This window comes from Engraulis encrasicolus, chromosome 20, assembly GCF_034702125.1.
Source record: "Engraulis encrasicolus isolate BLACKSEA-1 chromosome 20, IST_EnEncr_1.0, whole genome shotgun sequence".
NCBI classification, from domain to species: Eukaryota; Metazoa; Chordata; class Actinopteri; order Clupeiformes; family Engraulidae; genus Engraulis; species Engraulis encrasicolus.
The window spans coordinates 24,802,307-24,823,756 of NC_085876.1; the positions used below are offsets into that span (position 1 = coordinate 24,802,307).

The following is a 21,450-nucleotide window of genomic DNA, read 5'->3' on the forward strand; positions in this document are numbered from 1 at the left end:
AAAGCATGTATACAACATAAGGTTTAAGAAGAAATAAAAACAAAACGACTTGTGTTCAGTAGGATAGAGTAAGCCTACAACTTTTATTGCACATTCCTGTTTGGTTTTGCTCCGGCTATGACCTGCAGTGTTGCTAGCGTAGCGCGATGGACTACGCTCAAGTCTTGTAGTTTTAATTCCCATCAGCCCACGGAGCCAGAGACAGCTACACACACGACTCCACTTGATTCAGGTACATATCATTCTTAATGAGTTTTTTTTTCTCGTTTATCTTTTTAATCTGTGACAATACCTGCAACATGCTTCAAAAATCTTCAGTTTGGCAAACCACAAATAAATTAAACACATTCATAGAACACAATTTGACATTGTTCGGACATTTAAAAAAAAAAATCTTGAGACATGAGAACTTGAAAAATAAAAGAAACGATAAGAAAACAAAAAAGACATTCAGTTGTTTTTTGAGATTTTCTCGCTTTTCTAGAAAAAAAGGAACAAAAAAAAAAACATAGCTAGCTAACTATCACAGACCACATGCAGATATAATACAACAGAATCATTTCACTTGTTTTGTTTTGGACAATAAACTCAGTTAGTTAGTTCATGTTAACTACCAATCTAAACTATATCACAAAATTATGCTCTTAAACTGGCAAACACCCAATTTTTGAGATATTTTGACTTAGTATACTTAGCCACTTTTTCACAGAGCTCTCTTGCTACGTTCATGAGAAAACAGGACCACTTTTTTTCAGTGACTGCCCAAAGAAAACAGAACGTTGGAGAAGATCAAAAGCATTTTTTTTCTTTTTTGTTCTGACGTATCCATGTCCATGTACGTACGTACTGTATGACCGGTAGGCCTACAGAGCCTTCCCCAATGCTTGTTACATAATTGACATTACGGAATGAAAAAAAAAGAAACGGCAGCAAGTGCTGTGATACAAAATGTCATCACACAAGGTTGAGCCAGACATAGTACAGCACAGCACGGCACGGCACAGGAGGGGAATGTTATTTATGTGTTTTGGTGAAGAGACGAGGTGTAAAAACATGGATGTGACGCACATGTTAAGAACAGCAAATCCCTCCCCGCCTTGATTTCACACAGCTTGCGAAACAGATCAAATGGTTTTGTTCTACTTCACTGCTTTTGGGGAGGACGAAGATGCACAGCCAAAAGCTGGTTAAAAGCTTGGCAAGGAGAAATAATCTGCAAGACCCCAGTCCTAACCTACGCCAAGCTGTTAGAATGGGGGGTTGGGGATAGATCTTCTCAAGCGTCTAGGCCTCTTGTTGGTTTTTGACAGATATCCATATGCTGTTTCACATCCCCCATTCACCAATCCAGTTTGCTTTGAGGCGGTCTGTTGCATAGAGAGGGGCAAGCATGAAACGAGGACGACATGAATGTCTCCTCACAATATTTAGTTACAGTGTTTGAGGGTTAGTCACACCATGAGGTTTGTGGAAGAGATTTCAGTCTTCCAGTACCAGACTCTGCTTGGGTCTCAACGGCATCTTCGTCTTGTCAGCACATTTGTCCCTGGTCCCTGCTACCTCAACCACCACATCCTATACAGTGCGTTCCAGTGTTCAGACATTAATAATAAATACTTTACATCAACAAGAGGCATGTATACAACACATAGTGTGCGTTCGAAGGAGTTATCAATGTGAAATATATATTCTGGGATGACAGAATGCACTCCTGTTACTGAGCCTCACAGATTAAAATTCTGAAGCTTGTAGAAGATACACATTAATCAAGTGAATAACATTTTTAACACGAACAATCCAGGTAACTGGCCACAACCTTAAGCCAGCTGGACAATCTTATCCTTCACTTGTTTATGGGTTTACCTCCACCTAAGGGAGGCCCAAGTCTCTCCGTAATGTCACGAACTGACAAAGAGACCACAATGTTCTCTTTCTGGGTGTGCGTCTGTCTGTCCTACATGGTCTGTAATGTTCATGCTTGGGAACAGGTCGTCCCTACTGTGTCTGGGTCATTTGCACATGGCAAAGCCGGAGCCTAGCGCTCGGACACTCCCTAACCCCACGCACCGTCACATCTGCTGCCTAAAAAAATGCCACAAATCACAGAGCCTGGCAACGCATCCTGCCATGGGTGGAGACCACACAGGCAGACATCAGCAATTTGATCAGACGTCGATGCCTTTTAGTTTTACTCTTTCACAGCACATTGTCAACACAACAGCAGTCGTTTGGTGTAGTTTCAAGACACCAAACAGTGCCAAACAAACAGCTCAAAGAGGAGCATCCAAAGAGGCCAGGCTGGCTGAGATATATTATGAATCGATATTATTAATCAAAGCAATATGCTCAGAGGCAATGATAGGACTGGGTCTGAAAGAAAGAGCGTTCCAGTTGGCTGTCACCAAGAGGCATTTACGACCAAGGACGGCACTTCATAATGCCCCGTCTCTGCCAGAGTCACAGCATCGGTCAGGCAAAGTCCAATCACAGAGAGACAATCTTTTTTTTCCTCCCAGGCCAGTGACAATTCCATCGAATGAAAACAAAACAAAAAGCCACGGACATGAGACACCATCAAACAATAGTGTTGTGCTCCCAGGGTGTGAGGGAGACAAGCAATAGGGTAAGGGTAAGGACTAAGACACGTCTCCTATTCCCAAGCCTGACTAAATATCGCCTGTTTCTGATGCCTTCCGCTGTGAAGCTTGCCAGTGTACAACACACACAAAGACACACACACACACACACACAGACAGACAATGACATGACAAACACTTGACATAAAATCCATCTGAGGCTCTGACATTCGTAAGCACGGCCATCTGCTGACTTTAAACCATCAGAATTATAGGCTTTTGGTCTCCTCCAAACACATATATATTATTAAATTAAAAAGAAAAAACAAAATGATATAAACAAATAGAGACCGTACAGTAGTAGTTCTTCACTCTGTAGTAGTAGTAGTAGCCATTTTTGTGTTTTTTTTCCCTCTCTTGAAAGAACCTCTGCATATGCATGGGATTTTTTTTTTTTTTTTTACTCCATTAGAAGTCAATGACCAGCTACGCAACACAGTGATGTCTAAATTTAACCACACGCACGCAGTAGAGACAGAAAAGAGAGAGAGAAAGAGAGGAAGAAAGAGAGAGAGAGTACCTTGAAAGAATAAAAGACACAGAGAGAAAAAGAGAGAACGAGAGAGAGAATAGAGCACAGCTCCACATTGAGTACAATCGTCATGTTGCATTTTAAACTGTGAATTTGCAGCACAGCCAAAGAAGAACGGGGGGGGGTATGAAAGTGGGGGAAAGAGATAGAGAACAAAGACAGAGAGAGAGAGAGGTGGAGAGTGAGGAGGATGAAGGGAGCCTTAGATGTACCATGCTGCTGCACTGCCCCGTCTATTATTAAATATTTAACAACGTCATTAGCATGTAGATGGGCAGAGAAAAGTCTGACGTCAACCGGGAGCCGGCTGTGTGTTCATCAGCTCGTGGGGAGAGAGAGAGAGAGAGAGAGAGAGAGAGAGAGAGAGAGAGAGAGAGAGAGCGAGCCCTGGGGGAGGTGGCGCGGTGCAGTGTCGTATCGGATGTGAAAGATACACTGATGACAGGAGACACTGGGGGGTGGGTGGGAGGAGGCGTGGAGAGGGACAGGTGGTGCTGGTGTTGCTGTTGGTTGGTTGGTGGTTGGGAGGAGGAGGCAGGAGTGGTGTCTGGACTGTGAAAGGGGGCAGCTGACATCGACTGACAAGAGGCAACATCTCCGTCCACATCATATGGCCGGTCAGCTACACCTCGTCCTCCACCCTTGACTTGACGTGCCTCACATTACCGACGACGCCCCCCCCACCCCCAAACACACCGTGTTCTTGTTGTATGGGGAGCGAGCGAGAGTGGGTAACAGGAGGGGTTACATCCCCACCGACACCCCCTCCACCCCCAAAACACACCATGTCCTTGTTGTCCATGAGAGATGGAGAGCGAGAGGGGGGGTAACAGGCAGGGTTACATCCCAACCGACATCCCCCCCGCCCCCGCACAAACACACTGTTGCTGTCCGTGAAAGATGGAGAGCTTGGAGAGTCCCTGGAGTATATTTAGTCCAACTGTGGCTTTGTGGATGAAGGGTCAAGACAGGAGGATGAAGACTTCTACGTGTGTGTGTGTGTGTGTGTGTGTGTGTGTGTGTGTGTGTGTGTGTGTGTGTGTGAGTGTGTGTGTGTGTGTTTTGCGTGTGTTAAGCACTCTACAACGTGGCGCTGGTACAGTACACTATGATACAGTATGGTACGGCATTAGTCAGTAGCCAGTAGCGTTGTTTCGTTTTTTTTTCTCCCATACTTGTTTTCCATGACGTATGATGGTGAGAGTGGGGGGAAAAAAGACAAATGACAGTGTTAGAAGAACATGTAGTAGTAGTAGTAGAAGAAGAGGAAGGAGGAGGAGGAGGAAAGTGGAAAACTTCAGGAAGGAAGAGAGGATGATGATGATGAAGAAGAAGAAGAAGAAAAAGAACAAGTAGTAGTAGAAGTAGAAGAAGAAGAAGGGAAAAGGACAGATACAGCCACGTGACTAAGTTGGCCAGACCACCTCTCCCCCGTGACACGACCCGTGAGGGGAGGGAGGAGCTGGGGGGTTCAGCCGTCGGAGACTGGGGGGGACACCCAGCCGTACTTCTCATGGGTCTTCACCAGGCTCTTGAAGGTGGCCTCCGCCTCCTTGCGGCTGAAGGCCTTCTTGGACTTTCCGGCTTTCCTGCAGATGCGGCCCTGGAGACGGAGAGAGAGAGAGAGAGAGAGAGAGAGAGAGAGAGAGAGAGAGAGAGAGAGAGATAAAGAGGGCAGGGTGTAGAGAAGAGGGAGAGAGACAGAGATGGAGGAAAAAAGGGATAGACCGATAGAAACAGAGGGGGAGATAGAGACACAGAGAAAGAAAGAAAAAAAACACAAGGGATTAACTTGCATGCTAAAGCAGTGATGTCTGATGTTACATCGTTAAGTTTTAATGCAGCCTACAGACGAAGTCGACAGAAACAAGCCATTACACTCTATAAGCTTACAGCGACCATTACGTAATAGTTTTTTTTGCACCATTTCGACCCAAATAAACATGACCAAATTACTGCATCACTAAAAACATTATTAGTGCATTGCTAAAATGTAGATTTCATGTAACCAAGGAGTCCAAGTGCCATTGTCAATAACGTCTCTGAAATAACAAGGCTCCCTTTAATGATCCAGGCCAATCAAAAGTGATTCGCTATGTAGATATGCAAGCATACCCAACAGTTTAGGTTGCTTTTAGCGCCCAACTTGAGCAATGCAAAGCCGCTGCAACCGTGGGACATAGTAGCCTACTCATGGTGTTCATACAGTCTCACTAACTAGGCCCCACCTTTCGTAACACTTTCGAGAATAATGTATGTGCGATGGCTTCTGTGGTGTCTGTGGTCAGCGTTTGACAGGGGCCATTGGGTCACAGCCACAGGACAATCCCATTAGTCAGTGACACATGATCCCATCGACCCCAGGTCTGTGTGTATGTACTGTATACTATTACATGCTTATGGAGGCTAAGGGGAGACAACACCTACCAATTCTTTGCGCCTGGCGAATAAAACTCTGATAATGATTGAGTGTCTTGATACTGATGGCATAGCCTGCTGCCTTCAACGGCACATGACTAGTGCAACATAAACAAAGAGCACACACCCTGAAGGCTGTATGGCCGATACGCGTTGGTGAATTTTAATGTATTAGCCCAGTAAATAAAGATTGTTTTGGACTTTTCAAATCACCTGAAGTGCCTGGATCAAAGATTTTTTCCTCCTTTTTTGATAAACAAAGAGCGCTTTCGTTGCACACGACTCTACGCCATGACGTTGGCCGACGGTCTGGTTGGTAAGAAAAAAAGAATGGTTTGCACACAGCGACATACAGTAGGCCTATTGACCTTGGTAAATGCTGTTTGTATGGAGTGGAGTGGAAATTCCAATTCCAATGTGTAAGCTGTATGTACTTGGCCATTAAAACGGATTCCGATACTGGTACGATAAGGATACTCTGCCATCTACACCAAACGACAAGCGGAACAAAAACAGAGAGAGGCCATTTTAAATGGTAAAATGGAATGAAATGCTTTGCGTGAGAAAGTGTACAGCCAATAAAATGAACAAAAGCCACCAAGCGGGTCATTTTATATATCGGGTGCAAAATTATTTCTTCAACTATTTGGCCAATAACATTCTTTGTGCAAATACCTATAACAAAATAAAACAGTTGTATTATCTTGATAATGGAGAGGGAGAGAGAGAGAGAGAGAGACAGAGAGAGAGACAGAGAGAGAGAGAGAGAGAGAGAGAGAGAGGGGGAAGCTGTTCTTCAGGTCCAAGGCTGATTAATGACCCAGATCATTTAACAAGTCATGTGCCACAGTGCGTCCCTCCATGCGGGCTGCAGGAGCTGCATACCAACCTGGCTAGGCTACCACGGGAGAATGACTCATCTGGAAAGAGGACACTCTAGCATGACTCATTCTTCCTGAAAATAGGGCTGAAAATGACAAAATGTGTTCATTGTCTTTGTCATTGTCACATTTTTTTTGTTTGTTATTTTCTTCGCTGGTCGTTTTGTGTTAATTTGAAACTTCATTTTCCCTAATCTGTGAACACCGACCTCCACAGCACAATGCTTGACGATGATTGATGATGAAACAAGCGAATGTTGATGGGGAATCTCTTAACATCATTCATGTGGGTTAAGATCACAAAATATGATGCCATGCTCAAGTAGTGTTGGTCTTTATCCACAATAGCTTTTTTTTAGCTAGATGGGGAATCTTTGAACATTGACCTCAACCCACATTGATTAACAATAACTCGCTAAGCTTTTTCCACAACTGAATTATTGTGTAGATGGGGAGTCTCTTATCACCACTGATCTGGCTTAAAATCACAAAATGTGATGCCACGTTATGGACAAGCTCATTGAATTTAGTCTACATAGGGAATCTCTGAACACTGCCCTCCATACAACATCGATTGAAAATCGGAAAAATGTGTTTCGTTTTTTTTTTTCCCACAAACAGAAATTAAATCTGGAATGGGAATCTCAGCAGTGACTTTAACCACAACAATGATGGAATATAATTCATTAGGTGTTTTTTGCACAACTGAATTGTCTCTCCTTCGATGGGAAATCCCTTAACACTACTAATCTTGAAATAATCCCTGGGGGCGGAAAATGGAAGGCTATGGTGTAAGCAACCTAATCCAAGCCATGATCTTAATCAATACGGAGAGGATCCAATTAATGGTTAAGCCACGATTATTCACCAGACTGCTAGAAGCCAAATCAAATAACCTTCCCACGCATTGGCGGTGTCCAATCGAAGGTGAAAAAAGACTCACAAGGACACAAGCCTGTGTATTTGTCACATAAAAAAATAAATAAACATAAAACAATAAATTAAAAAAAACATAATAAAATACAATTTGCTTTGCCGTCCAGCAGTCGTCACACAAGGGCACCTATCACATTCTCTAGGTGGATATTTTGTTGCTCAAAATAGAGACCTGAAATGGGCTCCAGTGACAGACTGTCAGGTAAGATGACAGGATGTCAGATGGATGGCCGGCAATGCATGGCTAAAAACACAATGATCTAGATTCAAGACACTTTTCTCTGACTCCTCCTCTCGCCATGTGTCCCATTACTTTACAATGACAAACTGTTAAAGGACAAGCAAATGAACACTGTCTGCAAAATATGGTAACATTCTCCTGCGCATTGCCTCCCAGGACTCGGTGACACGTTTCAGAAACACTGGCAAGGTGACACACAGGTGACTCTAGGTAGGGAAGGCAGCATTGCTATCGCTACCTTTCCTTTCCTTTCCTCTGCTATTTTCTGCAGGGCCATTAATGTAAGTCAGTCAGGGACCGATGAGGGACACTTATTAATGCCTTAGAAACAGTCCCACTCCCTATCATATTAATCACGTCACACACACACACACACACACACACACACACACACACACACACACACACACACACACACACACACACACACACACACACACACACACACACACACACACACAGAGAGACACACACACACACACAGACAAAGAGCGATGCTTTCCCGTTATTTTCATGATTTTCTTCATCATCATTATCATCAGCATCAGCTAAATGGGGCTGTCCTTTGTTAATGTGACCCATGCCCTTGAGACAGAATGGAGGTTGGAGGTGGGTGTAAAAGTAATAGTGCACTACGTGTGTTTGTGTGTGTGTGTGTGTGTGTGTGTGTGTGTGTGTGTGTGTGTGTGTGTGTGTGTGTGTGTGTGTGTGTGTGTGAGAGAGAGAGAGAGATTGAGAGAGAGAGAGAGAGCGTGTGTGTGTGTGTGTGTGTGTGTGTCTGTGTGTTTGTTAAAAGGATGTTCAAAATGGCTTCCCACCACCAACCCCACCCAGCCACCACCTGAGTGGACGTCAGGCGATGCGGAGTATCAAAAGGCATCTTTTCCTGTGTTGTTGTTGGTGTGTGTGTGTGTGTGTGTGTGTGTGTGTGTGTGTGTGTGTGTGTGTGTGTGTGTGTGTGTGTGTGTGTGTGTTGCAGCAGTGACGCAAATGGAGGAGAGAGCTCACTCTTTGTGTGTTCACAAAACATCGGGAGGAGGCCATTGACGCTGATGCTGAGGATGGCTCTGTTGCTAGTGGTAGTGGACATGCTAGGGGTGGCGGGGCGGATACTGGTGGTGCTGATGCTGCGCATGATACTGATGCTATTGGTGTAAACGGTGACACTGATTTAGTGATGCTGGTACTGATTTTGGTGCTGATGTTGGAGATGATGCTGATGTTGGGGGTAGTGGATATGCTAAGGGTGGCCGGGCTGATGTGATTGGGGTGCTGAGATACTGGGCATGATGCTGATGCTAGGAGGTGGAGGTACTCAGTTGCAGGGGGGTTTACTAGGTTTAGGGCCACTGTTCTTGATTGTATTTGGTCCCAGAGTACTCTCTAGGTGAATAAGCACTACATTGTGTAATGTGTGGTGGCTGTGATGCTGAAAGCAGTTGTGGTGGTGCTGATGCTGAGAGAGGGATGGCGGTGTGGGCGATTGGGGTGTGGATGGGGAGGGATAGTAGTGATGATGATGCTGGGAATGGTGCAGCTGACCCTGGTAGTGGTGGGTATGCTGGTGGTAGCTATGGTGATACTGATGTTTCCAGGTGTGATGATGCTAAAGATAGTGGTTCTGAGGGGGGTTGTAGCTATTGCTGTGTGGATGGGAATGATGCAGATGCTGTGGATGTTACTGTTGGTCAGAACCGGGCATCCCAGGCTCAGAAAGTGTTAAACCGGCCGCACACTGGCTCCGACTGCACTGCGGCGCACTTTTGCTTCCGACAGAATTCAGAACCCCAAACCCAATTTCACAAGAACATAGCATTGATAGTCAATGGGCGGCGCCGACAAAATAGAACTTGTCTCTAATTGCTATCCGACATCGGCGAATGTCCACGGACATCGGCGCCAGTGTGCGGGGTTCTATTGAAAACAATGGAATCGAACTTTTGCGGAGCAGTGCGCAGCATTTTGTCATAGCCTATGTGCGGAAGCCCTTAAACCCAGCCACGAACTGTATTTCCTACCAGCCTATTCAATAAGCCAGCTAGCTGATTCCTAATGTCCACGTGCCTTCAGCCAAGTTGATGGACAATTTAGTTTAGTGAAGTCTCCTGCTGTCTCCTGCTACTGCACTGTGTGTGTGTGTGTGTGTGTGTGTGTTATTACTGTTAATATCTTATTTAAATGTTTAGTTTAATTGCACATTGGAGACTGGTCAAACACAATTTCAATCTTCTGCACTAACCCATGTTACATAGATTTTTGATAATAAAGTACACTTGACTTGACTCCTGTGTTAGGAGCCCAGGCAGAGGGAATATCTGGCGGGACATTTGCTTTCTAGTTAGTGTGCCCAGTGTTGCCAGATTGGGTAGTTACCCGCCCAATTGGGCTACTTGGGATGGCCGTCTGCGGGGAAAAACGGGAAAAATTGGCCATTTGCCGTTTTTTTTAATGCCCATAGAAATCAATGCAATTTGTTAAAATTGGGCGGAATTTAGCGCAATTTGACGTTTTTTGAGAACCTTTTGGGCGGGATTTGATCAGACACATCGGGCAACACTGAGTGTGCCTCTGCTGTTGGTGGTAGGAGGGAGGGAGGGGGGTGTGTGCAGGTCAGGACCATGCCAGTCCCCTCCACAACAGAGAAGCAGCAGCAGCAGCAGCAGCAGCAGCCTCAACCCATCATGAACAACAAATTGTTCCAAACACAGCGATTTCGGCGGAACAATTGGCCACACGCTGGGGAAATTTGAAAGCCTGAGGACATTGTGAGAAGCCTTTGTGTGTTTGTGTGTGTGTGAGTGAGAGAGAGAGAGAGAGAGAGAGAGAGAGAGAGAGAGAGAGAGAGAGAGAGAGAGAAAGAGAGAGAGAGAGGGACCGAGCAGTGAACTGGCCTTGGTGGCTTCAAGTGGTCAATCAGGGAGAGAAGGGGAGAGAGAGAGAGAAAGATAGAGATAGGAAAACATAAAAAGGGGAGGGGAGAAATACAGAGCGAGAGTGACAGTTAGCAAACGAGTGAGTGAGCGAATATGCGTAAGCAAGACAAATTGAGGATGAGAAAGAACAGAAAAAAATAAGCAAAAAAACGATAGAAGTAGCCCCCGTGAGTGCCCGCTGCTCACGAGGAGGGGGAGAGAATGAGATGAGAGAGGAAAAGGGAGAAGAGGGTACGGGGAAAAGAGAAGAGAAGAGAAGAGAAGAGGGAAGAGAGGAGAAGAGAGGAGAAGAGAAGAGAAGAGGGAAGAGAAGAGGGAAGAGAGGAGAAGAGAAGAGAAGAGAAGAGGGAAGAGAGGAGAATAGGGAAGAGAGGAGAAGAGAAGAGGGAAGAGAGGAAAAGAGAGGAGAAGACAAGACAAGAGGGAAGAGAGGAGAAGAGAAGGGGGAAGAGCGGAGAAGAGAAGAGGGAAGAGAGGAGAAGAGGGAAGAGAGGAGAAGAGAAGAGGGAAGAGAGGAGAAGAGAAGAGGGAAGAGAGGAGAAGAGGGAAGAGAGGAGAAGAGAAGAGGGAAGAGAAGAGGAAAGAGAGGAGAAGAGAAGAGGGAAGAGAGGAGAAGAGAAGAGGGAAGAGAGGAGAAGAGGGAAGAGAGGAGGGGAGGCAAAGCCCGGACTGCAGTGTAATGGCCCGGAAGTAACCTAGTGCGCTCACTCACTCGAGAGGAGAGGAGGGCAGAGCGACTGCCACCACACCACCACTGCTCTCACACACACACACACACACACACACACACACACGCGGGAAAGCCTGTGATTTCAGGATTAAAAAGAGCCAAATGGAGCTTTTAATTAGTAGATATTATGTTTCTAGGTTCCCTGGTGGAGAGGGGGGTCTTTATGGTTCAGAGAACAGCTACTAACCCTACTGGAAGAGGCTATAAAAAGAAGAGGAGGAGGAGGAAGAGGTGGAGGAGTACAGGTTCGGAGGATAGATGGAGAGAAGCAGAAGTGGAAGAGGAGGAGGAGGAGGAGGAGGAGGAGTGCAGAATGGGATGATGGGAGACGTGGAGGGGTTGGAGGATGGGGTGATAGAAGAAGTGGAGGAGGAGAAGTGGAAGAGGAGGAGGAGGAGTGCAGAATGGGATGATGGACGAAGTGGAGGAGGAGAAGTGGAGGGGTTGGAGCAGTGGAGGATGGGGTGATAGAAGAAGTGGAGGAGGAGAAGTGGAGGTGGTGGAGGCGTGCGAGATGGGGTGATGGGGGTTGGCGGAGGTTGCTGATGGAACAAATGAGGTTGGCTGTGGCATTACGCCAGCCAGCCAGGCTCAGTACATTTCCAAAGGACTTATTCCACATTAGGCAGCAGGCAGCAGGCACTGGCACCGGAGCCCTGTTCTGTTCGATGCACACGGCACAGCACTGGGCTATTCTGGGTGTCTGGGGAATGTGTGTGTGTGTGTATGTGTGTGTGTGTGTGTGTGTGTGTGTGTGTGCACGTATGCATACACTTGTCTGTACTAAGGTACGTACGTACATGTGTTCCATCACACGCGTGTGAAACAGGCCACAGTCATAGCCGTCACGCTCACGTGATGGGGGGCTAACTTGTAAAAGAAGAAAAAAAAATCCATCCATCCCATCCCTGTGAATGAAAAGTTCACCCAGCGCTGGCGGCGGCCCTATCCAGAAGAACCCAGTGCATGATGGGAGGGGAGAGAGCCCGACGACACGACACTCAGCAGCACAGCACACTACAGCACACTCAGCACCGAGCCATTACATAACCAGGCATGTGCCATCCAGGGAGGGAGGCAGGGAGGGAGGGAGGGAGTGGGGGATGGAGGGAGGGAGGGAGGGAGTGGGGGATGAGCCATCAGTGATGGCATTCCACCACCGCACCGTCCATCTGATCCCAAGTCAGTCGGGAGGTTGGCATGGTGTCCGTGCCACCATTACAGAACACCCCACACCACCACCACTACCCCCCTTCACCACACACACACCGCCTCCACTACCACCACTACCTCAACTCTGGTAGGATTAACTACATTAGCTACAAATGTCCATGTCTGCATGGGAAAGTAAGAAACGTAATTTGAATTCTTTGTATGACCAGTGCATGTAAAGAAATTGACAATAAAACCGACTTGGTAACACCATTGTAATGGTTCACTATTACAGTGAATCTACCACATTAGATGCAGTGTAATAACTAGTGTAACAATGTTTAATACCATGTAATACCAGTGTTATACCATGTACCAAGTCTAACTAACTCTAACCCTAACCCTAGATGTAAGTACAGAACTGGTACATGGTGTTACACTGGTATTACATGGTATTAAATATTGTTACACTGGTTATTACACTGTACCTAATGTGGTAGATCCACTGTAATAGTGAACCAATAAAATAAAGTGCTACCTAAAATACAGTGTTAGTTCAAAACTTAGCGACCAAATACACTAAAAGATGATAAATCAACTCTCTCAGTGTTGAATTGAAAGGGGTCAGTGGTTCTGGGCCCGGGGAGAAAAGGGGCCCAGAATTGGGTCCTCATTACATTGTGTGTATTGAGTGGGTGACTTCGGATGACTTTTGTCCTGTGGTCGGCCAAAGTGGTCAGCGGCCCTTCGCCTTGGCAAACCAAACCCTGTCCCTCTACCACCGCTCTGGTAGAACAAACTAGCTGGGTCTTGGCAAAGCAAAATGCCTGCGTGTACACTTAGTACTACAACTACTGAACAGCAACACAAGGCATGGAGGTGGTAGGCTAGCATAGCAAGGTATCTAAGTGTGATACCATGCCAGAGAAAACAGACAAGAATTAATGTTCCTCCATATGCAACTGGCCTTTGCAGGGGGGGGGGGGGTGTAGCTATGGTGGTGCTGCCAGAGACTACAGAGAAAATGCAATACCATATCGGGAGCTGAGAGATGGAGAAATGGAGGGAGAGAGAGAGAGAGAGAAAGAGAGAGAGAGAGAGAGAGAGAGAGAGAGAGAGAGAGAGAGAGAGAGAGAGAGAGAGAAAGAGAAAGAGAAAGAGAGAGAGAGCAATAGCACTCTGCTAGGACAAACCAGATACAATTGTCCTTGGCAAAGCGAAATGGCTGAATGTACAGTACAGCTACCATACAACAAAACTAAACTGCAAGAAAAGACATTGGCTAGATGGGGGAAGGGGAGCTGGAGTACACAATCTTGCAGCGGTGCCAGGCAACTAACATCATCAGTAATTCACTCCCATATTGGTTTAAAGTGGTGTGTGTGTGTGTGTGTGTGTGTGTGTGTGTGTGTGTGTGTGTGTGTTGTGTGTGTGTACGTGTAGGGGGATCAAAATGCATCTGTATAAAAAAAAGCCCAACGTAAACAATGAACAATGTGCAGTATCATCTTAATTTGTGTTTGCGCCACGTCAGCAATATGTGGCTTCTTTTTTTTCCAGGCCCGACTCCACTCTCTGACGGTGATCAAGTTATACTGTGGTCGGCTCCCAGTGTACTGATGTTGTCAAACACGAGCAGTCATTGTGATCCAGAAATACATATTTCATGTCACAGTATCAGCCTGGGACTATTGACAAAGCTGACATTTTGATGAGACGGTGTTCACTTTTAGATGCTACATAGTAAACAAATGCAGTGTTAAATGCAGTACACTGTGAGAGTACTCTGGGGCCAACTACACTCCAGAGGATGTTAAATCAACTCTGTAAGTATTGAATTAACACTGGTTTCTTACTGTGCGGCTGCAACCACCTGTAAGTGTAAATCGAAGATCTACTACTCACATGACCTGTGTGTTTCACGACTACAGTCACAATACATACATAGGGTAAAACGCATCATAGCTTTGCACTATTATTAGGACTTAAAGACTGCACAGTTCCTCTCTGGGTTTATTTGAGAGAAAAAAAATCAAAGTGTGTGTGTGTGTGTGTGTGTGTGTGTGTGTGTGTGTGTGTGTGTGTGTGTGTGTGTGTGTCAGTGAGTGAGTGAGTGAGTGAGTGAGTGAGTGAGGAGAGAGAGAGAGAGAGATGAGAGATTGAAATTATTGTCAATGTCTTTATCAAAATGTTTGCTTTAACTGCACATTGGTGTCTGATCAAACACAATTTCAATCTTCTGTGCTGGCATCTGTTACATGGATTTTTGAGAACAAAGTACACTTGACTTTCACTTATTTAAATGTCAAATGTGTGACATTTCCCTTGCCTACTTCAAGCTAGCAGAGGCAGAGATTTGACACAAAAAATCCCCACAGCTGTTGTGAGTTCATCATATTATAGTGATGAAAAAAAAGCAATTTCAACTCTGTCTAAATCTCTCTCTGTCTCTAACCATTTGAACCCACAGTGTTTCTGATGATCCATGAATAAGGATGTGCATAAACATGTAATAACACACAGGATATTCCTGGAAAAAAGGAAAAGGACAGTTAGATGAGCAGCTGACACAAACGTTTGATAATGTACACCTCAAATTGTTGCACAATAGGCCCGATCCTTCACAGGACAATTAACCTGGCAGGGGCTTTCTTTTCTTTTCTTTCACTTAAAGAAGGTACGGTAATTTAGTCAAACAGAGCGATTCCCATAGTCAACAAAAGCCAGTGGGGAAGCTCTGCAGGATATGGCCCGGGGGCAGTCAAAGAGCTGCACTGTCTTTCAAGTGGGTAAATTAAGTATCTCAAAAAGCGTATGACACTGAGCTATTCATTTCTTTATTTATTTTCCTTCCTTCAAACACAAAGGAGATCATTATCTCAAGATCTGTAGACCCCTGTCTCTCTCTCTGTGTGTGTGTGTGTGTGTGTGTGTGTGTGTGTGTGTGTGTGTGTGTGTGTGTGTGTGTGTGTGTGTGTGTGTGTGTGTGTGTGTGTGGCAACAAATCAATTTAATTACCACCGTTTCAGCCACTTGAGACTGCACCCCCTGCATTCGAATCTGCCTGATATTAAACTTTCCTTGGTACATATTGCTGCTCAAGGGTTTTTAAGATAGTCATCACAGAAGAATTGCCCACAAAGATCCGAAGATCCCCAAAGAATACAGAGTCAATGCTGTTAGCAGCATCTTTTTTGAACCTTTTATGCTCGTCTTTTCAAAACAATCCAATACTTAACCTTTGCTCCAGGGGGGAATAGTCTATCATACACATCCCCTGCAGGTCAGTGATTTCAAAGACAAACAAGAACAGAAAGAACACCACATATCCAAAACAAAGCAGAGGGCGTAGTAGACAACATCCCTTTAAGCAAAATTACAGCTATGTCAAAATGCTTCTGTCTCACTCCCATTCCTTAGGACAATGACAGTCAGCCAACCACAACAACAACAACAAAGCTCTTTATCTCATCACTGCGCACGGACGTTTTCCCCAAATGTCCTGGCAGCCTGTGTCCTTGACAGTTCCAAAAGGACACTACCTTGGCAGGAGGCTAGATCTCCTTGACTGATAGGACAGACATGACTCACTGGGTTGACGTGCACTGCACGTCCAACTCAGAAATCTCATTTGTTTGAATTCGGCACTGGAAATGTCCGAGAGTAGGGGTCAATTACTGCTCGCACGAATCGATGAAGCTACCGAGGGAACGGGCAGCAGTGTCCAGTGATGGAGAGGGTTGTATTTAACCATTACCAGTACGTAGAGACATTACATGGTGTCGGATTTGACAGCCCAAGATATGGAAAAAAGGATACAGGGGAGGGGGGCATTTTTGTATTCCAAAATGTCAATGCGAGACATGACCTAAACAAATTAACAAGGGGAAACAACAGAAAGTTAAACTAATAAAATTCCTCACCTGTCCTTTCACAAGGCTCGCGGCGAACTGCCTCATAACGGCCTCCACCGTGTAGGCGCTGGACCAGCCGCGAGGGGTTAACAACTCCATGCAAATAGCTCCACCGTCGAGGACGTACCCGTTCTCCAAGCGCGGGGTGAGCACTCGCATGAACGGCGGCGAGAAGGGGAAATTGTCGGGGAAAGTGACATTCAGCAGGATGAACTCAGTGTTCGTCTCCTTCATGTCCTGCCAGAGCGCCGAGTCCTTGTCCACCTGGTGCAGCTTCACATTCCACTCAAAGAGGTTATCATCCAGCAGCTCCACGGTTATAAAGTTGTCACCCAGCCGCCGGATCTCTTGCAGCTCCTTCATCAACCTCCGCGTCCGGACCTGGGTGCAGTGTTGTCTGTGGGGCGCCAGCGGGGGTATCGAACTACTACTCGACTTGCTACTTTGCTGCTTCTCTTTCGTGTCCTTGCCCCCCTGTTTGTCCTTTGTAGAACCGGGCAAGGGCTTGTCCTTAACGGAGTGATCGAATTTCTTCGCTTTAATTTCGGGGGTGCTAAGGATGTTGTTCGTTTCATTGCTGGTGTTGTTGTTACAGTGCTTGGTGTTGTTCTTCTGGTTCCCTTTAGTCCCTTTCAACGAACCCTGGTGATGCTTCGGGTCCTCCGTGTCTCGGTCGTGCAGACGAATAAGTCCAATTTTACGCAGAAGGGTTGCCATTGTTTCTAGAGCTAGATATTCACAGTCCCCCAGAAATAGTTGCTCCAAACGCGTGCAACGTCGACGTCGACGAAAGCAGGCGAACCTCGGTTCACTGCAGCCTCGGAAGATGACCACTGAGCGATTGCATGAAGCCTGTCCTCAATGCATCGTTCCAGCGAATTCAAACTGAAAACACAAGAGCCATTGCATAATTCATCAGATAATGGATACAGTATTTTCCATTCAGGTCATACCACATAGCCTACTATACACGTCGTTTTTGTGGCGGACCCGTGTAGCTACATCTAGCCCAAAATGAACAACCTATCATGCACACGGCTGCTGCAATTTTGACATGTGGAATGTTTATTGACTGCAGCGAAGCTAGGGGCTGCGGATGCCGCGCCACATAGTGCTAGCACACGGAGGGCTTCTGAACAAATGGGTTAACCAAACGTCAAACCCCACACAGATCCCGACTCCGTGCCCTGTACGATTACATCATTTTCATTTTAATAACGCACAAACACTCAGCTTACCCTGCAAAATGACGTGACTGCACCTGCTCCGTTTTTCTCTTCACAACGGACAGCGACTCTCAAGACGAGGGTTGCAGATGCTTCTTAATCCTGAGTTCCGCTATGTCTGGTGGTCTATCTGAGACGAAGCCTTTGATGTAACCGCAGCTGCGGCAACACTAGCGCTAATGTTGGTAGGGAACGAACCAATCCGCTAGTCTAATCCTCCGCGAAAGCACACACATACACACACACTGGAATAGCTGGTTCGCTCCGAGGACACTGGCTGGCTTTCGCTGTACCTGGACGGAATGGATAATCAAGTCCCGCGCACCGCGCACGAGCTGTGAGGATAGAAGAGGGTTGGGCTTCCGATGCATCAGCTGTCGTATGGGGATTTAGTTAATGACGTTTTCAACCCCCCTTTCTCTATTTTACATCCCACCGCGGGTTATGTTTGGAAGGCCACGAGCTATTGCGGAAAAATGAATATATGTATCAAGGTTTTAAACAGAATAGCCTATTATTGACATTCTTGCCATTGTTTAACAATGCAAGACAAAAATATCCCACGTCAAGATAACTCACTTACGCTGATGTACAACGCCAAAAATGGCCTTTGCCCTTTGGTCTTCATTTTCTCTCAAACATTGACTATGTCTTACTGTAGTCTACTGCAGCATGCACACACACACACACACACACACACACACACACACACACACACACACACACACACACACACACACACACACACACACACACACACACACACACACACACACACACACACACACACACACACTATTTCACAGCAGTCAGTGTCCATTTGCGGTACAATCCAGTTGGCTGTTCCCATAGAGACGGCGCCTATGCTTTGCTGATTGGCTAAGTCACTGCCGGAAATCGATGCTGTGGTATGATCAGGATGAAGACGCACTAGAAGCCTTTTGTTTATATATTTTCTTTATATGTACATAATCATCGACAATTTAACGATTTAATCGAGCAATCATGGCTGAAAAATTTGATAACCTAGAGGAACATCTGGAAAAATTCATCGAAAATATTCGTCAGCTGGGGATCATCGTTAGTGACTTTCAACCAAGCAGTCAAACGGGACTGAATCAGAAGCTGTAAGTAGTGGTCTTTCCATATTATCACTAATTCGAAGTTATTTACTCACTGAAAGTGCAACCGGAATATAAGGGCCTTGTTTAACTGCTGGTGGAAACAACAATGAAGTCATACCTTTCACAGGAGAGCGCATAATTAACCCTTATATGCTTAGCCTGGGTATGCTAACTTAGCTTGGCTATGCTACGTAGATCAAGTCATTTATATAGCAAGCTAGCATTGTTCTTGGATTTGTGCAGTGTCACTTTGGTAGGCTACTATCCTTTAACTCTTTGCTGTGTGTCAGCTGTGAAGAGGGTGAATGTCTATGTCACGTTGATCTTTCATTTTAGCTGTATAGCAACGTAGGCTAATAACATTGTCCTGTCAGGTACCCAGCTAACTTGCCCTATTTTCTGGACGTCATGTTGGCAGACATGAATGCCATGCATGCCCGTATGAATACAAATAAAACAGACGACATGAGTGCACGTGCATACCACTCTAAACAACGTCCTTCATCTCAACAGGAACTTCATGATCACTGGATTGCAAGACATTGAGAAATGCCGAACACAACTCCATGACATCCACGTGCCCTTAGAAGCGTTTGAGTAAGTAATTTCTGCATCACATGCATCAAAACAAAACCTCCCTGACACTTGAATAGTAGAATGAAGTCCCACTGCCGGCAGGGTTAATAATATAACCTCAAATGGTTGGGTTGACACTCACTTCACTCAAATCTTAGAGTACCAGTAGTAAGCGTTTTTTTTAAGCAATAAATAACATAGTTTATGTCTCAAGTCCTTGCTGCCTTTGTATCTGTGCGCTACATTCAGTTAAATCAGTTGCCCCTTTAGAGAACTCTTGGGTAGGCCAATGTCTAGTAGCTGTAATACAGTATTGTTTTCCATACAGCTTATATTAGTTGTTGACTATCCTCCCTGGCCTTCCAGGTTTAAGGCACTGTTATGAATGTATGCACTCCAACAAGTGGAATGTTAAGTGTGTGTCTTGTAATCCTTTTTACGTCAGATATATCGACCAGGGACGGAACCCTCAGCTTTACACAAAGGAGTGTTTGGAGAGAGCCCTTGCCAAGAATGAACAGGTCAAAGGGAAGATTGACACATTGACGGCAAGTTTCTTTTTCTGTTTTTATTATAGTTCTGTCAAAGAGACTGCCTTGACAAAAAAGCAGAAGCAATCAAAACAATGCTACAGCAAATGCATGTCATTAGTGAGTGACTTTTGGAGTGACCTTTGTTGTGTCCAGGCACCTTGTGTCCCTGTAAATACATCCAAGCGTTCAGATGCAATTGGTTAACTAAACTGCCCAATAACCTTTAAGATGGCTGATATGGGTCATTTCTTCATTGTGTTTTCATCTGTAGGTCTTGTAATAGTGCTGTAGTGCATTTGTAAATTCAGTATTATTGCTGTTTCTCTTCATATGACTAATTTAAAGATATTTTTTCCATTCCTACAGAAATTTAAAAGTTTGCTTATCTCGGAGCTGGGTAAGGTTTTCCCAGAAGAAATGGTCAAGTACAAGGCGATCCATGGAGACGATCCACCATCATAGTGCACAAGTGTCTATTGGCTGCGGCCGTGATTGTGCCAATCTGATGAGGTCCAATCAAATTCATGCAGCACACATGACTCATCTAACCTGAACGCATTGAAATATTTCAGTGGGCATGTGCACTGCCATCAATTTGATTGGATTTGATTGGTTTTGCGCAATTGCAAAACTGGGCTGTTGTTGTCGTCAAGCCAAACTGTATAAATGTGTATAAGCAAATGAAGTTTTTTTGTAAAAGACACAAAGCACCATGAAACCTTTCGATTTTTGTAATAATTTTCCAACCTTTTCTATTTCTGCTGCTCAGTATTCAGGGGGAGGTGTGAATTTGTCCTTGCAGTTTGATCTCCAATCAATGCAGAAAATAATATAGTTTTGCACCACTTCTGTTGTTGCTTTTGCTGTATGTTGATATGTGGTTTTGTTACTTTTCATTAAAAGACCCTTATCAAACATGCATTTATTGATTGCTGTGTGATAGACAACAGACTAAAGTTAAGTATGAGGTAGAGGAAATCTGAGAAACTCAAGGTTGCAATTTTTCTACTACAGTATGCAATTTGCAACAATGTATACGTGTCAAGGCCCATACCTTCTTCAGGGAGAAGATGTAGAAGGGCCAAAACGCGTGGGCATTTTAGCCCAATAAATAGCATGAAAATTGCAACCTTGAGTACCTCAGATTTCCTCAGTCTTACTCTTGAACAAGTTTGAGAGTCCCTACACTACACCAAGGAAAAAAGACGAAGACCTTGAAGCACTCCAAATTCTTGCTTGTTTTCAGATCAAGTCTAAGATTTATTTCTTGATTTTCCAATTGGATGGTTCAAGGACTAGGTAATCCACATTTGTATGCTGAGAAAACTCGTTAGGCTACATCTGTATTTTTCATGCAAGTTCGGGGACTTTGAGTAGTTCAAAAGGGTGTTTGACGAGCCCTTTTAAATGGTCAGTGATTTATTCATCAAAGTACATTTCTATTGTACTTGGGGAAGAGAGAAACTTCATTATTGATGTTTAAACTCATTTGGCCCTCTAGCCATCATCAATGTATAAATAAATCGATGACTTTAAGCATCGAGAATACGGTTTCTTTCTACCCTAAGTAAACATTTATTTTACTAGCACCCAAAGTTACGGTGTACCTCGGAAGTTC

At 45.0% G+C, this 21,450-nt stretch overlaps 2 protein-coding genes across 2 annotated transcripts; one reads left to right on the forward strand and one right to left on the reverse strand.

The window, feature by feature from the left end:
* Nucleotides 1–4,392: 4,392 nt before the first annotated feature.
* On the reverse strand, nt 4,393–17,884 carry ube2ql1 (ubiquitin-conjugating enzyme E2Q family-like 1). Its single transcript, XM_063184859.1, has 3 exons — nt 17,612–17,884; nt 16,383–17,258; nt 4,393–4,771 (listed from the first exon to the last, which is right to left on the reverse strand). The coding sequence occupies exons 2-3, from the start codon at nt 17,088–17,090 to the stop codon at nt 4,640–4,642; spliced, it is 840 nt and encodes a 279-aa protein (XP_063040929.1). The 5' UTR covers nt 17,091–17,258; nt 17,612–17,884; the 3' UTR covers nt 4,393–4,639.
* Nucleotides 17,885–18,426: 542 nt separating this feature from the next.
* Nucleotides 18,427–20,751, forward strand: med10 (mediator complex subunit 10). The gene is made up of 4 exons (XM_063185665.1): nt 18,427–18,726; nt 19,237–19,320; nt 19,745–19,847; nt 20,199–20,751. The coding sequence occupies exons 1-4, from the start codon at nt 18,605–18,607 to the stop codon at nt 20,292–20,294; spliced, it is 405 nt and encodes a 134-aa protein (XP_063041735.1). The 5' UTR covers nt 18,427–18,604; the 3' UTR covers nt 20,295–20,751.
* Nucleotides 20,752–21,450: the final 699 nt, after the last annotated feature.

What these genes read in the sequence shown, in the direction of transcription:
- ube2ql1 (XM_063184859.1), bottom strand. Translation starts at nt 17,090, where the DNA reads ATGGCAACCCTTCTGCGTAAAATTGGACTTATTCGTCTGCACGACCGA. An exon ending in CGAGCCTTGTGAAAGGACAG is followed by an intron (nt 4,772 to 16,382) that starts GTGAGGAATTTT and finishes CTCCGTCTCCAG; the next exon opens with GGCCGCATCTGCAGGAAAGC.
- med10 (XM_063185665.1), top strand. Translation starts at nt 18,605, where the DNA reads ATGGCTGAAAAATTTGATAACCTAGAGGAACATCTGGAAAAATTCATC. An exon ending in GTGCCCTTAGAAGCGTTTGA is followed by an intron (nt 19,321 to 19,744) that starts GTAAGTAATTTC and finishes TTTTTACGTCAG; the next exon opens with ATATATCGACCAGGGACGGA. An exon ending in GGAAGATTGACACATTGACG is followed by an intron (nt 19,848 to 20,198) that starts GCAAGTTTCTTT and finishes CCATTCCTACAG; the next exon opens with AAATTTAAAAGTTTGCTTAT.